The following is a 19,162-nucleotide window of genomic DNA, read 5'->3' as shown; positions in this document are numbered from 1 at the left end:
TCGTACTGTGCATTCATCTTGTTTCTCTAGTTGTGGCATTTCCCAGCAAAAGGAGGAAAACTGAGGGTCGCTTAGAGTCCTGTTTCACACAGGTTCTGCAGACTCAGGAGTGAGATTGTATTCATCCATTTTCCTACTGCTATGAAGAAATGCCTAACAGTGGGTAATTTATAAAGAAAAAGAGGTTGAATGGACTCAGAGTTTCACATGACTGGGGAGGCCTCACAATCATGATGGAAAGTGAATGAGGAGCAAAGGCACGTCTTACCTGGCAACAGGCAAGAGAGCGTGTGCAGGAGAACTGTCCTTTATAAAACCATCGGATCTTGTGAGACTTATTCACTATGGAGAGAACAGCTCGGGAAAAACCTGCCCCCATGATTCAGTTACCTCCCACTGGGTCCCTCCTGGGACACATAGGGATTATAGGAGCTACAGTTAAAGATGAGATTTGGGTGGGGACAGCTAAAACATATCAGAGATGAAGTGAGGTGAAGGCTGAATGCACAGGGGAGGTGTGTGGATAAGTTCATGAGGGGTGGGTGCAGAACCTGTGACTGGGGGACTGCGTTGCATTTGGATTTTCTGCCACCCTTCTCCTGAGCCCATTGGCAGGAGGAGAGCCCTGTTTGTCCCTAGCCGTCCCCAGGGGCTGGCAGCCGCCTGTCTTCTAGGGTCTTCCTCACCTCATCATAACTGCACTGAGTGCTTCCTGGGGCCCCGGGAGGTGGTCACTTCTTTCCTGTGGCCCTGGCTGGATGGTAGACAGGAATTCCACGAGCAGAGGTGGGAGCCAGTTAGGAGAGACACGTTGGGTACCCTCCTGGTGCCTGAGAATTCTGCAAATGGGGATAGGTGTAGTGGTCCCTGCCCCCCTCCCGCCGACCCCAACTCCTTATCATCATCATCATTAGAAGGCATCATGAGATCCAGTCTCGTCAGCACTTTGCTGATGAATTAATCACAACTGGCTGGGGTGTTCTGGCCACTGTGGTCTTGGTCACCCTTGGCCTAATGACAATGTTTCCAGAGATAAGAATATAGAAGTTGCCAGAGTTCCAGGGGCCCAGAAACAACCATGCTCTGAAATGTCCTAATTACATCGAATCTGTTCATGGGGGGAACAGGAGCCACTCATGTTTTTAAATCCTTGGCCATTAAACATTTTAAATATAACTTGGCCTGGGTAATATTTAAATCCTGACATTTGGCTCACAATCTTAGTGAGGAAGGCTATTTCCTAATGAGATTGTTTCCAGCAAAAGGTTAATCAAATCCCCGGGAACTTCAGATGGCTTTAGAATCTTTACCCTTTTACCCTTAAGCCAGGCTCCAAGTGGAGGAACTTCTATTGGTGTGTTGGGGAGGCAGGCACTGGGTCGGGGGTTACTGGAGGAGGGGTGGAGAGGGAAATGTACATCAGTGGGGCCCGGTGCTAATGAGATCCAGCGATGAAGCGTCCCAGGGCGACCCTGCTCTGTGTGTGCATGGGTGTGAGTCTGCGTGTGTGCACAAAAGTGTATGTGAAAGTGTGTGTGCGCATTCATGGAGCGTGATCATGTGAAAGGGAGCATGGGAGTGCGTATGTGCATGAGTGTATGTGCACATACATGTGTGAGTGCAAGTGAGTGCATGGATGTGTGTGCGTGTATAGGTGTCGGATGTGTGTGCGTGTGCATGCAGTTGTGAATGTTTGCTGTACATGTGGGTGCATGTGTGCCTTGTGTATGTGTGCATGTGCCTGTGTACACGCGTACATGTGTGAGTGTTCACAGCACGGTGGCTGGTTCCGTGCCGTAATCACGGGCCCTGGGTTGGCCAGAGCACTGAGGCTGACTGAGGTGTGGTCGTGCTGTCGCAGGGCTCTCTCTGGGTGTGGCCTTCGCCCCTCTGGGAGAGCGTCCTGTGCAGTTTGGCGAGGCAGGTGTGACTTGGCACCCGGGCAGGGGCTGCGGGTGAGGGGCTTTCGGAAGGATGCAGGCTTTAAACCACTGCACTGGTTGCCACCAGCAGTGAGAGGGAGCGGGTGCTGGGTGGGGCAGGACACTTCAGCTCAGTTCTGTCCACCTCCTGGAAACTGAATATTGTGCAACAGTTGAAAGCAGTCATGGCAAACCCTGTTTTATGGCAAGAGGCGTGTGGGACAGAGTCCTCGTGATGCTGTCTCAGTTCCTCTGATTAAAACCCATGTCTGTTAGTAAATGTGGGGTGAGATCTCTGTTGATTACCAGCATGTCAGCTCCCAGCCTTATTGACACATTCGATCAAAGAGCGTTTATTTTGTAGGCACAGACAAGATAATTTTAAAAGATGAATTTTCTTCTTCACAGGGGTGTGTTTCTGGGTTCTAGTGAGGGGACTATTCTGGATAGAATTAGGGCCAGGACCCCGGGGACTTTGTCCAGTTTGTTAGTAGCGGGGCAGGTGTGGATGTTGTCTAGGTTGCCCGGTTTTGCCCGTCTCTGAATGGGGCCATTGTCTAAGATGGTTCTAGAGGGCAGGGGCCTCGTGGGCGAGCAGGCTTGTCCTTCTAAGGAAGTGCATGGGTTGGGTAGCACTTTCCCGGGATCTGCACCCCATCTGTGCTGGACTACGTGCTCTGAGCCAAGCTCCCTGCTGGGTCCTGGGGGCCACACAGCAGCGACCAGGGGCCAGCACGCTCTGTCCTCATGGGGCTGGCACTGGGAAGGGGAAGGTAAGGAAAAGAGACCAACCTCAGGCTCTGAGGAGTGCTGTCAGAGACCTGGGGTCAGGGAGTCCTCGAGAGGTCTTGGCATTTGGGCTGAGGCCGAAAGGTTCAGGAACTCCTTTTGCAGGACGGGAGATGTGTACTTCAGGCAGAGGGAACCACGAGGAGATGGGCCTAAGATCCATGTGTTGTGGAAGCTGGAAGGGACCTCCTGTGGCCCGAGTGTGAAGGGCTGATGCGGGGCTGGGGGCAGGAGCAGGGGTCAGAGGGGTGGGGACTTTTGGGGCTGCTTGGAGGGTGAGTTTTTCCCTGAGTGGAATGGAACAGCAGTGGACACTGAATCAGGAGAACACTGATCTGGTTCATGTTATTAAAAGGGCAGTGTAGGCCAGGCGTGGTGGCTCACGCCTGTAATCCCAGCACTTTGGGAGGCTGAGGTGGGTGGATCACCGTGTCAGGAGTTCGAGACCAGCCTGGCCAACACAGTGAAACCCCGTCTCTTTACTAAAAATACAAAAAATACAAAAATTAGACAGGTGTGGTGGTGCAGGCCTGTAATCCCAGCTACCTGGGAGTCTGAGGCAGGAGGATTACTTGAACCCTGGAGGCAGATGTTGCAGTGAGCTGAGATCGCCCCACTGTACTCCAGCCTGAGTGACACAGAGAGACTCCAACTTAAAAAAAAAAAAAAAAAAAAAAAAAGGCAGTGTAGCGCCTGAGTGAAGAGAGCATTGCCGGGGCAGGGGTAGGGGCAGAAGCTGAGAGACTGAGGTTGCTGGAGCCCACAGGCACAGTGGCGACCCTGGAGGGGCTGCCTGTGGGCTGATCCACACTTGGCTCCGCACAGGGCTCTGGGCAGTCGCAGGCACCAGGTCCCAATGGTTTAGGGCCCTGAGACTGTCTCATGCTTTGGTGCAGCGACCCCTACAGTACTTGTTAGAAATAAGATGTGGCATGAGTGCCCGCAGGTGGGCTCCTGTGCTTCCAAGAGCTGAATGGTGTTGCATTTCCTAACCGTCTTACGTGCACCCTGGAGATAGATGGAGGACTTTGCCGTGTCTTCAGACAAGCAGGGCTGTGACTCACAGGCCGGAGAGCACCACCTCTGAGTGCTGGCGGAGCCTCACCAAGATCAGGGTTTGCAGAGTCTTGCCTGCACTTAGATGCGCTTTAGAACCACAGAAGGCCTTCAAGTTTTCTGTGGGTGGGCAGTGGGGGGATTGCACAAAACCCATGTGTTGTTTGGGCGTGGCTGTTGATTGGAGAGCTTTGTACCTGTAGCTGGAGGAGGTCACTGATGCTCAGGGCCGGGTGATCACCATTAGAGTCATGAGGTCTCCATCCTCTGTTAGTGATACTTGCAAAGGAAGTGACACCTTAGTCCTTGGCTATGAAGTTGAAGTAGTTAATCAAACTCTGAGTTTATGAAAGAAGCATGGGGGACGGTGGGAGGAGCTAGTTTCCCTCCCCCAAAACTCCAGCCATCTCTAGGGTACAGTGGTGGCTTTGTTGGTGGCAGGGTGGGTCTGGGGAAGTAACAGAACGAAGGTGTGGGAGGTGGAAGGACCATGGTAACCTGCCTCCTTGCATGGAGGGAGACCCACCCTGCCATTGCCTTAGCCACGCCCAGCCCAGCCAGCCCTGAATTCCGGGATGTTCTGTGCCATGTTGCCTCGTGGCTTCAGACAGCAAGTGCCATGACAGTCTTCCCTGGGATGAGTCTCTCCACCGAATGTGCAGGACTGAGGTTCTACTGCCCAGTGACCCAGAAGAGTCTGAATCTCACAGCCTCCTCTAGGCCCCAAAGAGAACAGTGTTCTTTGGTTGGACCGACTGAGTTTACATGTGAAGGGCCGCCTGGCTGGAGGAAAAGCTGAGGAAGGAAATAGCATATTAGACAGGGCTGCCCTTGAAAATGCAGTGATGTATATTCAGCAGCTTGTGTCGTTCTGTGAGCACAAATGCATAGAACGGTGGATTCTGAACGTTCAAGAAGAGCTGCACTTTTCTAAGTTTCATAAAAACGTGAACTTGTTTAAGAAAAGGGGATGGGTGGAGAGTTTCAAGTATGGCACATGTATTAACAAAGAAAGAATTCTCCCAGCACTTTGGGAGGCCAAAGCAGGAGGATCACTTGAGCCCAGGAGTTCAAGACCAGCCTGGCAACATAGCAAGACTCTGTCTTTCGGCTGGGCGTGGTGGCATACACCGGTAGCTCTAGCTGCCTGGGAGGCTGAGGTGGGAAAATCACTTGGTCCCAGGAGTTGGAGACTGCAGTGAGCTGTGATTGCACCACTGCATTCCAGCTTGGGGCAACAGAAGGAGACCCTGTCTAAAAAAAAGAGAATAATAATTCTGTAACCCTCTCTTCATTGGTGAGTGAATGTGTGAGGATAGAATTTGAGGGGACTTGATTTTATGGCCTCCTTTGGTCCCCCAAGATACAATACTCTGCAGTTGGGGAGATAATGGGTTCGGGTGAGCGACTGTTTTATGTGAAGCCTTGCGGTAAAGGGAGCTGGCCCTGCATGCTGGAATCGGCGTAAAGAGCAGTCAGTCAGGTGCACCTGTGAGCAAGGCAGGTGCCGTGACTCAGACTTGAGTAAACACAAAGTATGAGTTCAACCCAGAAAACTGCTCTCTCTTGGGTTTTGCAAACTTGTCAGAAATAAATCACTAACTTTAGAAAGCTTTGGTGCGAGAGCCTTGAATAGTTCTGGTGTTTTCTTTCCCGCCTGCACCCTAGCATCACTGTCCTGGTAACCGGGGCCAAGTGGCTGTCGGTGCTGGAAGAGAAGGCCATGAAGCCGGGTGAGTGTGCCTCTTCAATACTCATTCCCTATACTGCCAATCAAGGAAATTAGATCCATCCTATCTCCTGCTTGCGAGTAAGGCTTCAGGCACTGGGTTTAGTTTTAATCTTTTGGTGATTCTGCACCCCAGTGGAAACCCACAGTCTCCAGATGCTCCACACGATCCTGTCCACTGGCTCCCCACTGAAAGCCCAGAGCTACGAGTATGTCTACAGGTGCGTCAAGAGCAGCATCCTCCTGGGCTCCATCTCAGGTATGGCCCCGGTGAGGACGGTCCTTCCAGCCATCCCCGCCGGCCCCATGAGTATGCACACCTCTGCCCAGTGCTTGGATTCATCCCAAGGACATGGTCCGCTGGGCAGCCAATACGCACGGTCCCTTCTCATGATCTGAGGCAGTGATGTTCCACAAAGTCACTGTGACCACTGAGCCCATACGGAACCCTTGCTCCTGGGGGAAATAGATTTATATCCACACACACACACCTCTCACATCGATTATAGTCTTAAAATCCAAAACAATACATCTTGGTAGGTTCTACATTTTTTATTTTGCAAAAGAGGAAATGCAGTTCAGAAGCATTCAGTGACTTGCCCAAGGCTGCCCCACTGTCAGGTGCCAGAGCTGGGATGCCATGCCCGGGAACAGAGCATCCTGCCCCACCCTGCCCAACCCTGCCCCACCCTGCCCAACCCTGCCCCTGGCTCCTGTGTGTGAGAGCGAGGCAGGGAGGCTGTGTCACCTTGTGTGACCTCAGTGGGAATGTGCCTTGGTGACTTAGGGTTTTGACTGCTCTGCAATGTCTGAGAGTGACCGCAAAAGCTCCAGAGTATAGATCTGGAGGTGTAACATACATTTTAGTGAGTAGGCAAATTCCCCAAAATAGAATCCGCAAATAGTGAGAATCCACTCTATGGAAGGACAAATATTGCAACATTGTTCATATAAGTAAAAAAATAGACACTACCTGTATGCCCGGCAGAAGGAAATTGATTGAATAATTTAGGGTACAGTCTTAATTTATGCAGCCATTAGAAGTGCATGAAATACACTGATGGACATTGAAACATGGTCATGATGAATGAAAAAATCAGATTGCAGAATTACAAGGTGAGGTCATTTTTGCAGGTGGAAAACAGGTATATATGGATGTGTATGTGCACACTCATGTATGTATGTGTATGGGTGTATTATATGTGGATTCCAAGTGAAATTTTTTTTTTTTTTTTTTGAGACAGAGTCTTGCTCCGTCACCCAGGCTGGAGTGCAGTGGGTGCGATCTCATCTCACTGCAACCTCTACCTCCTGGGTTCAAGCAGTTCTCGTGCCTCAGCCTCCCAAGTAGCTGGGATTACAGTCATGTGCCACCACGCCCAGCTAATTTTTCTATATTTTTAGTAGAGAAGGGGTTTCACCGTGTTGGTCAGGCTGGTCTCGAACTCCTGACCTCAGGTGATCCACCCACCTTGGCCTCCCAAAGTGCTGGGATTACAGGTGTGAGTCACTGTGTCCGGCCCCCAAGTGCATTTTTTCTCATAACTTTTTTCTTAACATAAAGTTGTGCTTTAGAAAATGGTTCACACACGTGGTAAAAAAATTCAGAGTCCACAAAGGTGTCCTCATTGCTGCCGCCCCCTTCCCCAAGGAAGCCGACGTTGTTCCCTTCAGAGATGTTCTGTGCGTAGGTGAGCGTGTGTGCTTGAGTGTGTGTGAGTGTGTGTTTACATTTTTACACAGATGTAGTTTAGGGTACACACCTCAGTTCCCCTTCATATGACTTAAGAGTTGATTCTGGCCGGGCGCTGTGGCTCACGCCTGTAATCTCAGCCCTTTGGGAGGCCAAGGTGGGCAGATCACGAGGTCAGGAGATCAAGACAATCCTGTCCAACATGGTGAAACCCCATCTCTATTAAAAATACAAAAAATTAGCCAGGCGTGGTGGCGGGCGCCTGTAGTCCCAGCTACTCGGGAGGCTGAGGCAGGGAATGGCGTGAACCCGGGAGGCGGAGCTTGCAGTGAGCCGAGATCACGCCACTGAGCTCCAGCCTGGGCGACAGAGCGAGACTCCATCTAGTCAAAGTGGTGATCATGATCATGACTTACCGCATTCAGGTCAATGGATCCTCCTGACCTCTGATACTAGGACCACAGGTGATTTTTTTATTTTTTGTAGAGACGGGGTTCCACCATGTTGCCCAGACTGTTCTTGAACTCCTAAGCTCAAGTGATTCTCCCACCTTGGCCTCCCAAAGTGATGGGATTACAGGCATGAGCCACCATGCCTGGCCTGGGTCACTTTTATTTTATTTTTACATATTTGTAGTTCTGATTTTTCTCCTTGTGATTTAAAAACATACTCTCAAAGCACCTCTTTAAGAGGTGCCATTTATATAAAATTAGCCGGGCATGGTGGCACATGCCTGTGTTCCCAGCTACTAGGGAGACTGAGGCAGGAGAATCGCTTGAACCTGGGAGGTGGAAGTTGTGGTGAGCCGAGATCATGCCATTGCACTCCAGCCTGGGCAACAGGAGCGAAACTCCGTCTAAAAGAAAAAATAGGTGCCATTTGCCCGAAGCCTGAGGCTGCCCCCCAGCCTTCCTCCCCACCGTTGGTTCCTCGGCCTGAGGTGGGGGGTCTGAGCCATTCCCCTCAGCAGAGTGAGCAGCAGGAAGGAGGTCAGGAGCCCTGCTCAACCTTGACGGTTGCAGAAACAAACGTGACTCACTCATTTTCGTGGGACACATCAGTCAGTGACATGAAATGGCAGAGAAGACATCACATTTTATTCTCTGCCTGAAGGAAGAAATAAAATCACACTCCACGGTCTTGCAGCTGGGAACTTTTTTTTTTTTTTTTGACAGAATCTCGCTGTGTTGCCCAGGCTGGAGTGCAGTGGCACAATCTTGGCTCACTGCAGCCTCCGCCTCCAGGTTCAAGCAATTCTTGTGCCTCAGCCTCCTGAGTAGCTGGGATTACAGGCATGCGCCACCACGCCTGGCTAATTTTTTGTATTTTTAGTAGAGATGGGGTCTCACCATGTCGTCTAGGCTTGTCTCAAACTCCTGAGCTCAGGCAATCCGTCCACGTTGGCCTCCCAAAGTGCTAGGATTATAGGCGTCAGCCACCGCCCCAGCCACATTTCTGATTTTCCAACCATTAAGTTCACATAAACCATGGTGCTCGAGCCTTCCCATGTGACGGGTCCGTCTAGGCAGTGCCTGCCAGGTAGGTATCACAGGCAAAGCTTCCATTTTCTGCGATCCTGAGTCTTGAATTTCAGCATGACCACAGGAGGTCGTTTACTTAGCGGATCCTCTAGCAGGCAGTCGCGGCCAAAATGTCAATCACCAGATGTCGGGGGTTCATTCTAATTTCCATGTCACCTCTCCCACTGCTCCCTGAAAAGAAGCCCCACCTGTCTGGGATGTTGCAGTATTTGTCTAGGAGAGTAGATATTTGTCCTCTTGGCACTTTCTCCTTTGTTGCTCACTAATTTAACACAATTTGTCTTGGGCTTCTGAATTTTGAATCTCCCTTTGCCATTGCTTGCAGGAGGCACCGACATCATCTCCTGCTTCATGGGCCACAATTTTTCTCTTCCTGTGTATAAAGGGGAGATTCAGGCCCGGAACCTGGGCATGGCCGTGGAGGCGTGGAACGAGGAAGGTGATGGCTTCACCAACTGTTTCTTTCTGTGATTAGGCGTGAGTTGGGAGCTTGGGAGCGTTCAGATGTGTAACTTTGCTTGGTCATAGTTCTCCAAAACAGCCCTTGGAGGGGAGGCCCCTGTCACTTGCAGCGTGATGTCCTTTCCCCCCAGCTTGGTTTAACACCCACCGGGCTTCTGGTCCCCAGCCCCTGAGAGGTCAGGGTCGAGCTGGAGGACAGATGGAGAGCTGTGTGCTCAGGAACAGTGGGCAGGTGGGTGGTCGTTGCCCTGCATCTGAACCCCGGTGCTGGATACACAGGCAGCAGCCAGCTCGGAGCTTCTGAGAACCTGGTCATGGAAGGGATAGTCTCCCGCTATGCCGGGCCTGGCAGCTAGAAATCCAGCTGTGCTAGGAGGGGTGAGCAGGGCTCAGTGCACCTGCTCTGCAGGGCAGTGTGGGAGGAGTCAGTGAAGCTGAAGATGCATACGTGCCCTGTGATCTGGGAATTCCGCTCCCAGAAGACTTACTTGTGATCCATGCAAGAATGTTTGTAGCGCCCCATGATTTGTAATGGAAAACAAAATTGGGAACAATAGAAATGTCCATCTTTGGGAGGAAGAAACTCTGTGATCACATGTGGAGAATGACCACGTGGTGAATATGAATGAACCAGAGCGAGCCCTAGTAGCCCGAACGAGCCCAGATGTCATGCTGAGTGAGCACAGGAAGACGCGGGGCACATAGAAGGACAGCGTGTGTGTGTTCAAAGGCATGCAGAGTGACGACATATGCTATTCAGGGATGCGTGTGGATGGAGCAGAAATGTTAACACACATGGGAATAACAAATCACTACGTCCGAGACAGCGATTTTGGGGAGCACACAGGAAGGGGACTTCATCTGGGAGGAACGCATTATTAGGCTGCCTTGACAGGTGTGTGGGGCATGGACCATCTCTGTACCTTTGTATATGTCTGGTATATTGCATAATAAGTAATAGCTTAAGAAAGAGAGAGAGACAGCCAGGGTGTGTGGCTGTGGTGTGTGTTGGGCTTATTTTTAATTCTCCCATACCAGGAAAGGCGGTCTGGGGAGAGAGCGGCGAGCTGGTGTGTACTAAGCCGATCCCTTGCCAGCCCACACACTTCTGGAACGATGAGAACGGCAACAAGTACAGGAAGGCGTATTTCTCCAAATTCCCAGGTCGGTTGGAGAGATGCAGACAGAGCTGGCCAGCCTCTGCCTTGGCTGGGCCTTCTGTGTCTAATTCTGTACCGTCGTGCCCCTCCCCTCTTCCTTCCCCCACCAGGGCTTGGAGAAGCTGCTTATAGCTCATTCCGCCAGTGGGGAGATAATGAATTTTTGATCAATATCTTGTTGTCTTCAGCTTGAAGCTATCGTGTGCAACTGTAATCTGGTTTAGTTGAATCTCAGCCACCTCTGCCCAGAGCCTCTTGGCCCCAGCCCCTGCTGCTGGGAGCTGGCACAAGCCTCTGGTTTGCATGTGGGAGGGTGGAGGGCACAGGGCCCACTCGCTGAAACAGGGTGATGCCTGCCTGTTCAAGAGGAGTGGCATGTGGAAGTGGTGTCTGGCTCGGGTCTCTTCCTTCATGTCTCTCACCATCATCCAGTCCTCATGGAGATGCTGGAGGAAGAGCGCTTTTGCGGTGGAAGGATTTACAACCCGACACGTCACTCTCACATAGACTGACACCCTTGGGTGTCGTCTTTTGAGTGGTGCCTTGCCCCAAAGCAGGGAAGTCTTTTATTTAAAGCTCTGATTCCTGCCTCCCTCTAATCTTATTTCATAAGCAGTCTCGAGTTATTGCTGCTATGTAATTCATCGTTTAGCAAGCCTTCTGTTCTAGAGTTATTTATACTCAGTACTTGCTTTCTGCAGTCTCTCAAAAGGTAATCTGGTTTAGCACAGACCACGTATGGAGAATCAGAAAGCGGCAAGTGGTAGGATTTGCCAGGTATCCTTCCTGCCTTGCGTGTTTGCGTGTCACCGTTGAAGCCATTGTGCCTGGAATAGCGCCTTTCTGCAGCAGCGTGGGGCATCCCCCCAGGGGTGGCTCAGCCTCCACTGCATACCTGCTGCACTTATGCCTCACCTTGGCTCCTGCCGTGAGCAGCTGTGCAGACAGATGAATGCAGAAAAGCAAGAGTGGTTGTAGAGAAACACTCTTCAGATGACCCTGAAGAGGAGGGCAGGGGCTCCTGCCTTGGGAGGAGAGGCCAGAAGGATTAGAATCTCAGTTTGAGGATCCATCCAAGAAATGACAGACCTTCATCTTCTGTAACATTGCTCTTTGAAAACTCTCTTTTCTGTCCCTTTTTTTGTCACATGTGCAAGGGTTCATGTGATAGATGTCTCTCAGGATTAATTTCAGAATAATCTTTTTTTGAAACTGATATTCTTTCTTGGAGAAGACAAATACATTGTGACGTGTTATATTTCCATTTTTGCCTAGGCTGCCAGGAAACTCAGAGCTGAAATCATTGCTTTGTTTTTGTAGTCCTCTTACCTTTAGGGTAAGATTTTGCTTCTCTTTGAATAATCCTATCATGAAGTCAGTTTTAAAGGTAGCTTCCTCCAATACTTTCTGGGTGTAGGTGAGAGATATGAATAAATATGGAAAGACAAAGGCAGATCAGATAATGAGATCTGAAGCTGTTTATCATGGACAGGGTGAACATAGCTGCACTTAGACCATTCCTCAAGCACCAGCGCTGAGACATTCTTGGGCTGTATAGGAAATGGCGTGATGGCAAAACCAAGCAAGTGAAGAGAAATTTCCCAGAAAGAGCAAGCCTTCCTTTCCACAACTCGGAGTGGGTTTATGGACATCGTTACCTTAAAAAATGATGCCAGGTGAAAATGTAAACAGGCCATGTGCTGGTATGGAAAGATACTCAGGATGTTAGTAAGTGAAAATGAGAGTTTAAGAACAGAGGACATAGCATCCCTTTAGTGTAAATTTTAATTTTTTTATTTTAGCGACAAGGTCTCCATCTGGCCCTGGGCTGGAGTGCAGTGGTGTGAGCTCGGTGCACTGCAGCCTTGATCTCCAGGGCTCAAAGGATCCTCCCGCCTCAGCCTCCTGAGTAGCTGGGACTCCAGGTGTGTGCTACCATGCCTGGTTAATTTTTGTATTTTTGGTAGAGATGAGGTCTGTCTATGTTGACCAGGCTGGTCTTGAACTCTTGAGCTCAAGCAATCCTCCTGCCTCGGCCTCCTCAAGTGCCAGGATTACTAGCATGAGCCACCGCACCTGGCCTTGTGTAAATTTTAAAAAGGAAGTTCATATATGTGATTGTGTGAATAAATGAACAATGAGTGTGAATAAGGGCTTATATGAGTGGTGAGATTATGAGCCCATTTTGGTTTTCTTTATGGCTTTTTGTTTTTATTTTTTGAGATGGTATCTCGCTGTGTTGCCCAGGCTGGGGTGCAGTGGCACGATCTCAGTTTCTCCTGCCTCAGCCTCCTGAGTAGCTGGGATTACAGGCGTGCGCCACCACGCCCAGCTAATTTTTGTATTTTTGGTGGAGACGGGGTTTCACCATGTTAACCAGGCTGGTCTCAAACTCCTGATCTTGTGATCCACCCACCTTGGCCTCCCAAAGTGCTGGGATTACAGGCATGAGCCACCACGCCTAACCACTTTTTATTATTTTTAAAAACTTAAAATTTTAAAAGAAAGTAAAAGCAGACTTAAGATTTAGGTCATTGCAGATGCCACATTCCAAACAGGCCTGCTCTGTTATCGGCAGTCACCTGTTCCCACCGTATTTCCGCCTTCACCTCAGCTCCCAGGAGACTCAAAGCTTAAGTCCGTGCCTTGAAGAATGAGAATGATCTAAATCTGTTCAGTCTGCTGTAGAAAGGAAGACATTGTTCCTGCAGCTTTGTTTTGCCATCAGGCCACTTCCTCTGTGGTGCCCTGGAGCCAGCCACTAGTGGATTCCTCCTCTCAGCGTGGCTTTGCAAGGGATCAAAGTGTGTCAGGGGGAAGTTTTCACAAAAAACATTTCTTCAGAGTGGATTTACATCCTCCTTTTTCTCTGCATTTCCGGGGTCTCAGTAATTAGGGCACAGTACTACAGATGGCCCAGAAAACCCAGAAATTTCCCATCCGATTAAAGGGGGATCTGACTCCAGGCAAACAAGACTGTATGTTGTTGCTGGCACTGAAGTTCCAGAATGAGGAAGGATTCCCAGGTGAGCGGCACAGGCTTGCAGCTCCCATCTTCCAGGGCTGCCATTCATAAACTCAGTTTGCTGAGTAGCCATACAGATGTGCTCCTGCAGAAGCCAGGCACATCAATTGCAAGCCTAGGAGTGGATTTTTTTTTTCCCCCTTATTTGTGTATGTGAATCTTTTAAAAGTCCAATAAGAAAGAATTGGTTTCATTCTCTAGCTTGGGGAGGCAGGAGGAAAGACCTGAAGGCCTGCAATTCTCTTTTTTTGCATCGGAATAAGTAGCTTAGGGCTCATTTCATTCTCTTCAGCTGTCTCCCAGGGACTGTGCACTCCCTGTACACAGTCCCCTTGGCCTTCGTCCCCATAGAAGGCTTGGTGGTGGCTTGTGGCAGCGTCTCCTTCACGATGTCACATGAACGCGTGAATAGAATAGGTAGCTGTTGAGTCATAAGCTGTTTGGGTTAGCTCTTGCCACAGAGTGGAGAAGTGTCTCGAGATTTGGGAGGGAGAGATGCCTTCTGAGGCTGCCACCCGTCAGTGAGGACACAGAAGCTGGCGTCTTTACTGTTTTCCCTTCCCGGATCGCAGGAAATCTTTGGGGCGTTATTGCAGGAGGCCAGCCTGCTGCTGCGGCAGATGACTTCTGGCACTGTAAAATGGCAGAGATGCGCTTTTGATTACGGACAGCCAGTTCCCCTCAGTGTGGCTGATCAAGGGCTGGGGGTGGGTGTCAGCAGGAGGAGGCCCCCAGCTGGTTAAGTGCTCCCTTGGTGACTCTCGGCTGTGTGGCTTCTCTTCACTGTTTGGCGCCTGGGTGGAGGATGTGGTAAAGGAACCTCTCTCCTTAGAGGCTGCATCCAAAGCTGGGCTTTGATCCCTTTGGTCCATCAGCTTCATGGTGCCACCCCAGTGTGCAGGCCTTCTCTGAACAGCTGCACATGTGGCCTGCTGACACTGTGTTGTTGTCACCCCTGGCTCTTTCCTCTTCCCCGTCTCCTCATCCCCTGGGTTTTACCTGCTAATCGGCTCTCTGTCCATGTGGCTAATGCTTTGGTTCAAGCCTGCATGACGTGGACTGGCGCAGTAGCCTCCTTCCTGGTCATGAGCTTGTGTATTCCATTCTAAGATCGGGCCCCAACCTCTGCACACCCTGTGCCCTCCACTGCCCCTGCCCACTCTTGCTTCCCAAGACATGGCTTATTCTTTCCTGTGCTATGCTCAGGGTTGTCTCCAGACACTCCTGTTGACCCCCAGTGGCCTGGCCGAGCTTGGTCCTGCCCTCTGTGAATTCCCGGGTCCTTGCTGGTGCCCGAGGAGCTGCGTTCCTCCTCACCGGCTGTGTCAGAGCTGCCCGGGCAGCAGCCCCCCAGAGGGCATGTTCCTTGGGGCAGGAACAGTCTGGCTGTCTCCGGCCCCCAGCCCCACACCAGAGCTGCCTCTGGGCCCCAGTGATGTCTGCGAACCTACATCCAGCGTCTGTCCAGGCAGCCTGTCACGGCCCCTTCTCCTCGGGGTGACCAGGTGCCTCTGCTGTCCTTGCAGGTATCTGGGCTCATGGAGACTACTGCAGAATCAACCCCAAGACCGGGGGCATCATCATGCTTGGCCGGAGGTAAGGGCTTCGGGGTTGGCTTCTCTTCCCTGGAGCCCCACCTTCCAGAGGCAGGGGGGTGGGGGAGGAGGCGCTTTCTATAAAAGTCAGTGACCCCCTTCCTGGGCACCCCACTCCACTCCAGCACCAGGATGTCCACACCACCCACACCTCTGCTGGTGTCTGGGACCCCCAAGCCCCCACTGGCTGGTGCGCTGTGTTTCCCCACCTCTGTGCCCATGCACACACCGTCCCTGGGCCTGAAGACCCCTCCGAGGAAGCATTGTCTGCTCAGTCTGTGACATGGCTGACTGTCCCCTATCTTGGACCCTTCCTGTGTCGTTCCTGGGGTGGGGCATCTCTGTGCCAGCTTCCTTCCCCAGGGCTGGGTCTGGGCGTGATCCAAGTCTCCCTGCCCTGTGATGGGGTTCTCAGGTAGGGGGTGTCAGGATGGGGGGTCCCACAGTAAGGGTCCCACAGTAAAGGCACAGCAGTGTCCACACCCGCAATGGGGGACACGTGCAGGTGGGAAGGGAGTGAGGTGACAGATGTTCCTGCACAGAGGTGCCTCCCTTGATGTAGAGCTTTAACCTGAGAGGGAGAAAGAGCCAGGTGGCAGGGCAAGGAGCTGGGGAGGGGAGTGTCCGTGACTAGTCCTGGGGGGTGCCATGGGGAAGTGGGGGGGGGTGACTGCCCTCCCATGGGACCCCTGGGACTTGCTTCACTCCAGAGCTGCGGTGTGGCCCTGACCTCTTCTCTCTTTCCAGTGACGGCACACTCAACCCCAATGGGGTGCGGTTCGGCAGCTCGGAAATCTATAACATTGGTACGTGCTTCCCCTCCCTGAGCGTTCTCCAGTCTCCAGGAAGGAGGAGGGTGCTGGCGGGAGCCCCAGGGCCCTTTCCAAAGGCCCCACCTTTGGCACAACTCTGGCCCCTTGGTCTCTGGTGTGACAGTGGATGTTTGTGAGCCTGACCTCCTTTCCAGAACATAACCTTGCCCACACTGCTGTCCTTATAAAACCTCAAATGGGGTCTTTAAGGTCCCTTTGCCCATCCCCTTCCTCATTATAGCTCATCCTCCTGGTGAGCTCTGCCGGGTTGGTTACTTGTGTCTATCTACTCTTTTTTTTTTTTTTTTTTTTTTTTGGAGCAGAGTCTCCCTCTGTCACCAAGGCTGGAGTGCAGTGGTGTGATCTTGGCTCACTGCAACCTCTGCCTCTTCAGTAGCTGGGATTACACACATGCACCACCATGCCCAGCTAATTTTTGTATTTTTGGTAGAGATGGGGTTTCACCATGTTGGCCAGGCTGGTCTCGAACTCCTGACCTCAAGTGATCCACCTGCCTTGGCCTCCCAAAGTGCTGGGATTACAGGCATCAGCCACCGCGCCCGGCCAACTTGTGTCTACTCTTTATGGTTGAAGAAACCAGAAACACAGAGAGGGTTCAGGATTGCTGAAGGTCACGACACAGCACCATGCAGGACACCAAGCACAGAGAGTGTAGGCCTGTGGGTCTCAAAACTGCACAGTGGAGTCACCTGTGGGCCTTCAAACTCCCTGGCCCAGGGACCCAGACCCAGCCTAGGCCGCAGAGTCGGTCAGATGGCCTCATATGCTAGTGCTTAGGTCAGAGTCCTAAACTTACGTCAAGGTCATTTGTGTGGCCAGGGTAGATAAATCCTGATGTCTGATTCCAGCCTTCGTTCATCACTCCAGTGGAGTCCCCACCACAGGCACCCGCTTCCTTTTTATTTTTATTTTTTGAGACAGGGTCTTACTCTCTTACACAGGCTGGAGTGCAGTGGCGTGATCTCAGCTCGCTGCAACCTCCACCTCCTGGGCTCAAGCAGTCCTCTCACCTCAGCCTCCCGAGTAGCTGGGTCTACAGGCGTGCACCACTATGCCCAGCTAATTTTTGTATTTTTTGTAGAGATGAGGTTTTGCCATGTTGGCCAGGCTGGTCTCAAACACCTGAGCTCAAGTAATCAACCCATTTCGGCCTCCTAAAGTGCTGGAATTACAGGTGTGAGCCACTGTGCCTGGCCACCTGCCTCCTTTTTTGGGAGGCCGACAGGGTCTCACCCTGTTGTCCAGGCTGGAGGGCAGTGGCGCAATCATAGCTCACTGTAGCCTCATCCTCCTGGGCTCAGGTGATCCTCCTGCCTCAGCTTCCCGAGTAGCTGTGTCTCCAGGCGTGTATCCCATGCCTGGCTTAGTTTTTAATTTTTTGTGGAGACACAGTCTCCCTATGTTGTCCAGGCTGGTCTCAATCTCCTGAACTTCAGTGATCCTCCCACCTCAGCCTCCCAGAGTGCTGGGATTACAGGCCTGAGCCACCATGCCCGGCCCTCTTTTTTATCTTGAATTAATTTCTTATTAAGTAAGGCCCACACCTGGCCTCCTGGTAGACCATCACCCATCCTGCCAAAGCTGAAGCTCTCTCTGCCTCCCCAGTGATGGGTTTTCTTCCACTTGTGAAACAGCTTCCTCAGCAAATGTCCCTCCAACGCACTCCTCCTGGGTGGACTGGGAGAACACAGGCACCCCTGGTAGGCTTGGGGGACCCAGCCTGCCCCTCCTGCTCTGCCAGGTTGCTGTAAGGCCCGACCCTGCACTGAGGGGCCCCCTGCGTGATTGTGCGCCCTCTCCTGTCTCCACAGTGGAATCCTTCGAGGAGGTGGAGGACAGCCTGTGTGTCCCCCAGTACAACAAGTACAGGGAGGAGAGGGTGGTCCTTTTCCTGAAGATGGCCTCCGGGCATGCCTTCCAGCCTGACTTGGTTAAGAGGATCCGCGACGCCATCCGCGTGGGCTTGTCTGCGCGACACGTGCCCAGCCTCATCCTGGAAACCAAGGGCATCCCGGTATGGCCATCTCCCGCCAGCGAGGAGACCGCAGCCATCGCCCCATGAGCCCACACATTGAGGGGCGCTTACATCTGAGCAGCTTGGTGGTGCTTTATATATCGTTTGTCTACGTTGCTTAGCAACGCCATCCTCTCCCTGCCATCCTTTCTCCTACCCTTCCTAAGACTGCATTTAAAGCAACTTCTGCTAAATACCCATGTTCAGAGGGTTAGCGGGCCCAGCCCTGCAGGTCCAACTGACTTCTCCCTGCTATCCCCTGGTTTTAGTGTATTCTCAAAATTTTTAATGAGAACATTAATTTTAACTTTTTATTTTTTATTTTATTTTTTTTGAGACTGAGTCTCTCTCTGTCACCCAGGCTGGAATGCAATGGCTCAATCTCAGCTCGCTGCAACCTCTGCTTCCCAGGTTCAAACAGTTCTCCTGCCTCAGCCTCCTGAGTTAACTGGTAGCTGGGATTACAGTCACATGCCAGCATGCCTGGCTAATTTTTTATATTCTTAGTAGAGACGGGGTTTTGCCATGTTGGCCAGGCTGGTTTCAAACTCCTGACCTCAAGTAATCCGCCCACTTCAGCCTCCCAAAGTGCTGGGATTACAGGCGTGAGCCACTCTACCCAGCCAATTTTAACTTTTTAAAGTGCTGCTAGGAGCCGTTGCTCTTGCCTTTTAATTTTAAGTTCTGCTGGTACAGACAAGACTTGACTCTTTAGAGGCAAGTCTTTCTAAGGCTGTGTCGTCATCCCCCAGCCCCTGGCCCCAGTACACTCTACTTTGATTCTAAGTGCGGGAGGAGGAGGGTCACCCAGATTGGATCACAGCTTTTATTTGCATTGCTTACAAAATGGATGCACCGCAAGCTGACAGAAGCTGCTGTGTGTGTGTGTGTGTGTGTGTGTGTGTGTGTGTGTGTACGGTGTGTATGTGTGTGAATGTACACAACAGTTTAGACAGTGGCAGGCTGTATTTGAAGCCTACGGAATGGCTGTTCGTTAAGGAGAAGATGGGAGCAGACACTCACTGGGTTCCCAGGGGAAGCTGACTTTGATGTTGCCCGGGAGCAGGCCTGATTCTGTGAGGTGTAACCGGAGACAAGATTTACCAGGAGAGGCCGCTTCCTGGAGAATGCTGAAATATGTGATGCCGTTGACTTTGAAACCCGTAGATCATTCTCTTTGCCTTAAAAGTTACTTCAACATCTTCAAAACAACCTGTCCAGGAGTGGGGGCTGGGGAGAGTGCTCGCAGCATGGCCACGGCATGCAATCCCTGACCATCCCTGGAAGACTGACTCCCACTCGGGACCCTGTTCCTCCTCCTCCTGGCTTCTGTCCACATCTGC

The 19,162-nt window shown here is 51.6% G+C and overlaps 1 protein-coding gene across 4 annotated transcripts in view; it reads left to right on the top strand.

Annotated features, from left to right (window-relative positions):
• AACS (acetoacetyl-CoA synthetase) overlaps positions 1 to 19,162 on the top strand; it is an 80,564-nt gene that overhangs the window by 55,916 nt on the left and 5,486 nt on the right. For 2 of the 4 annotated variants that reach the window (XM_032168293.2, XM_058426046.1), the window contains 7 exons: positions 5,436 to 5,500; positions 5,633 to 5,755; positions 9,056 to 9,169; positions 10,231 to 10,356; positions 14,904 to 14,973; positions 15,720 to 15,778; positions 17,617 to 17,819. In XM_032168293.2, the coding sequence (XP_032024184.1) occupies positions 5,436 to 5,500; positions 5,633 to 5,755; positions 9,056 to 9,169; positions 10,231 to 10,356; positions 14,904 to 14,973; positions 15,720 to 15,778; positions 17,617 to 17,819 (760 nt within the window). The remainder of the gene's footprint in view (positions 1 to 5,435; positions 5,501 to 5,632; positions 5,756 to 9,055; positions 9,170 to 10,230; positions 10,357 to 14,903; positions 14,974 to 15,719; positions 15,779 to 17,616; positions 17,820 to 19,162) is intronic. The other 2 variants (XM_032168294.2, XM_058426047.1) reach the window with 2 other exon arrangements.

The sequence above is a fragment of the Hylobates moloch genome, unplaced genomic scaffold, assembly GCF_009828535.3.
Source record: "Hylobates moloch isolate HMO894 unplaced genomic scaffold, HMol_V3 SCAFFOLD_12, whole genome shotgun sequence".
In the NCBI taxonomy this organism is placed as follows: domain Eukaryota; kingdom Metazoa; phylum Chordata; class Mammalia; order Primates; family Hylobatidae; genus Hylobates; species Hylobates moloch.
This window is presented reverse-complemented; position numbering and strand designations above follow the sequence as displayed.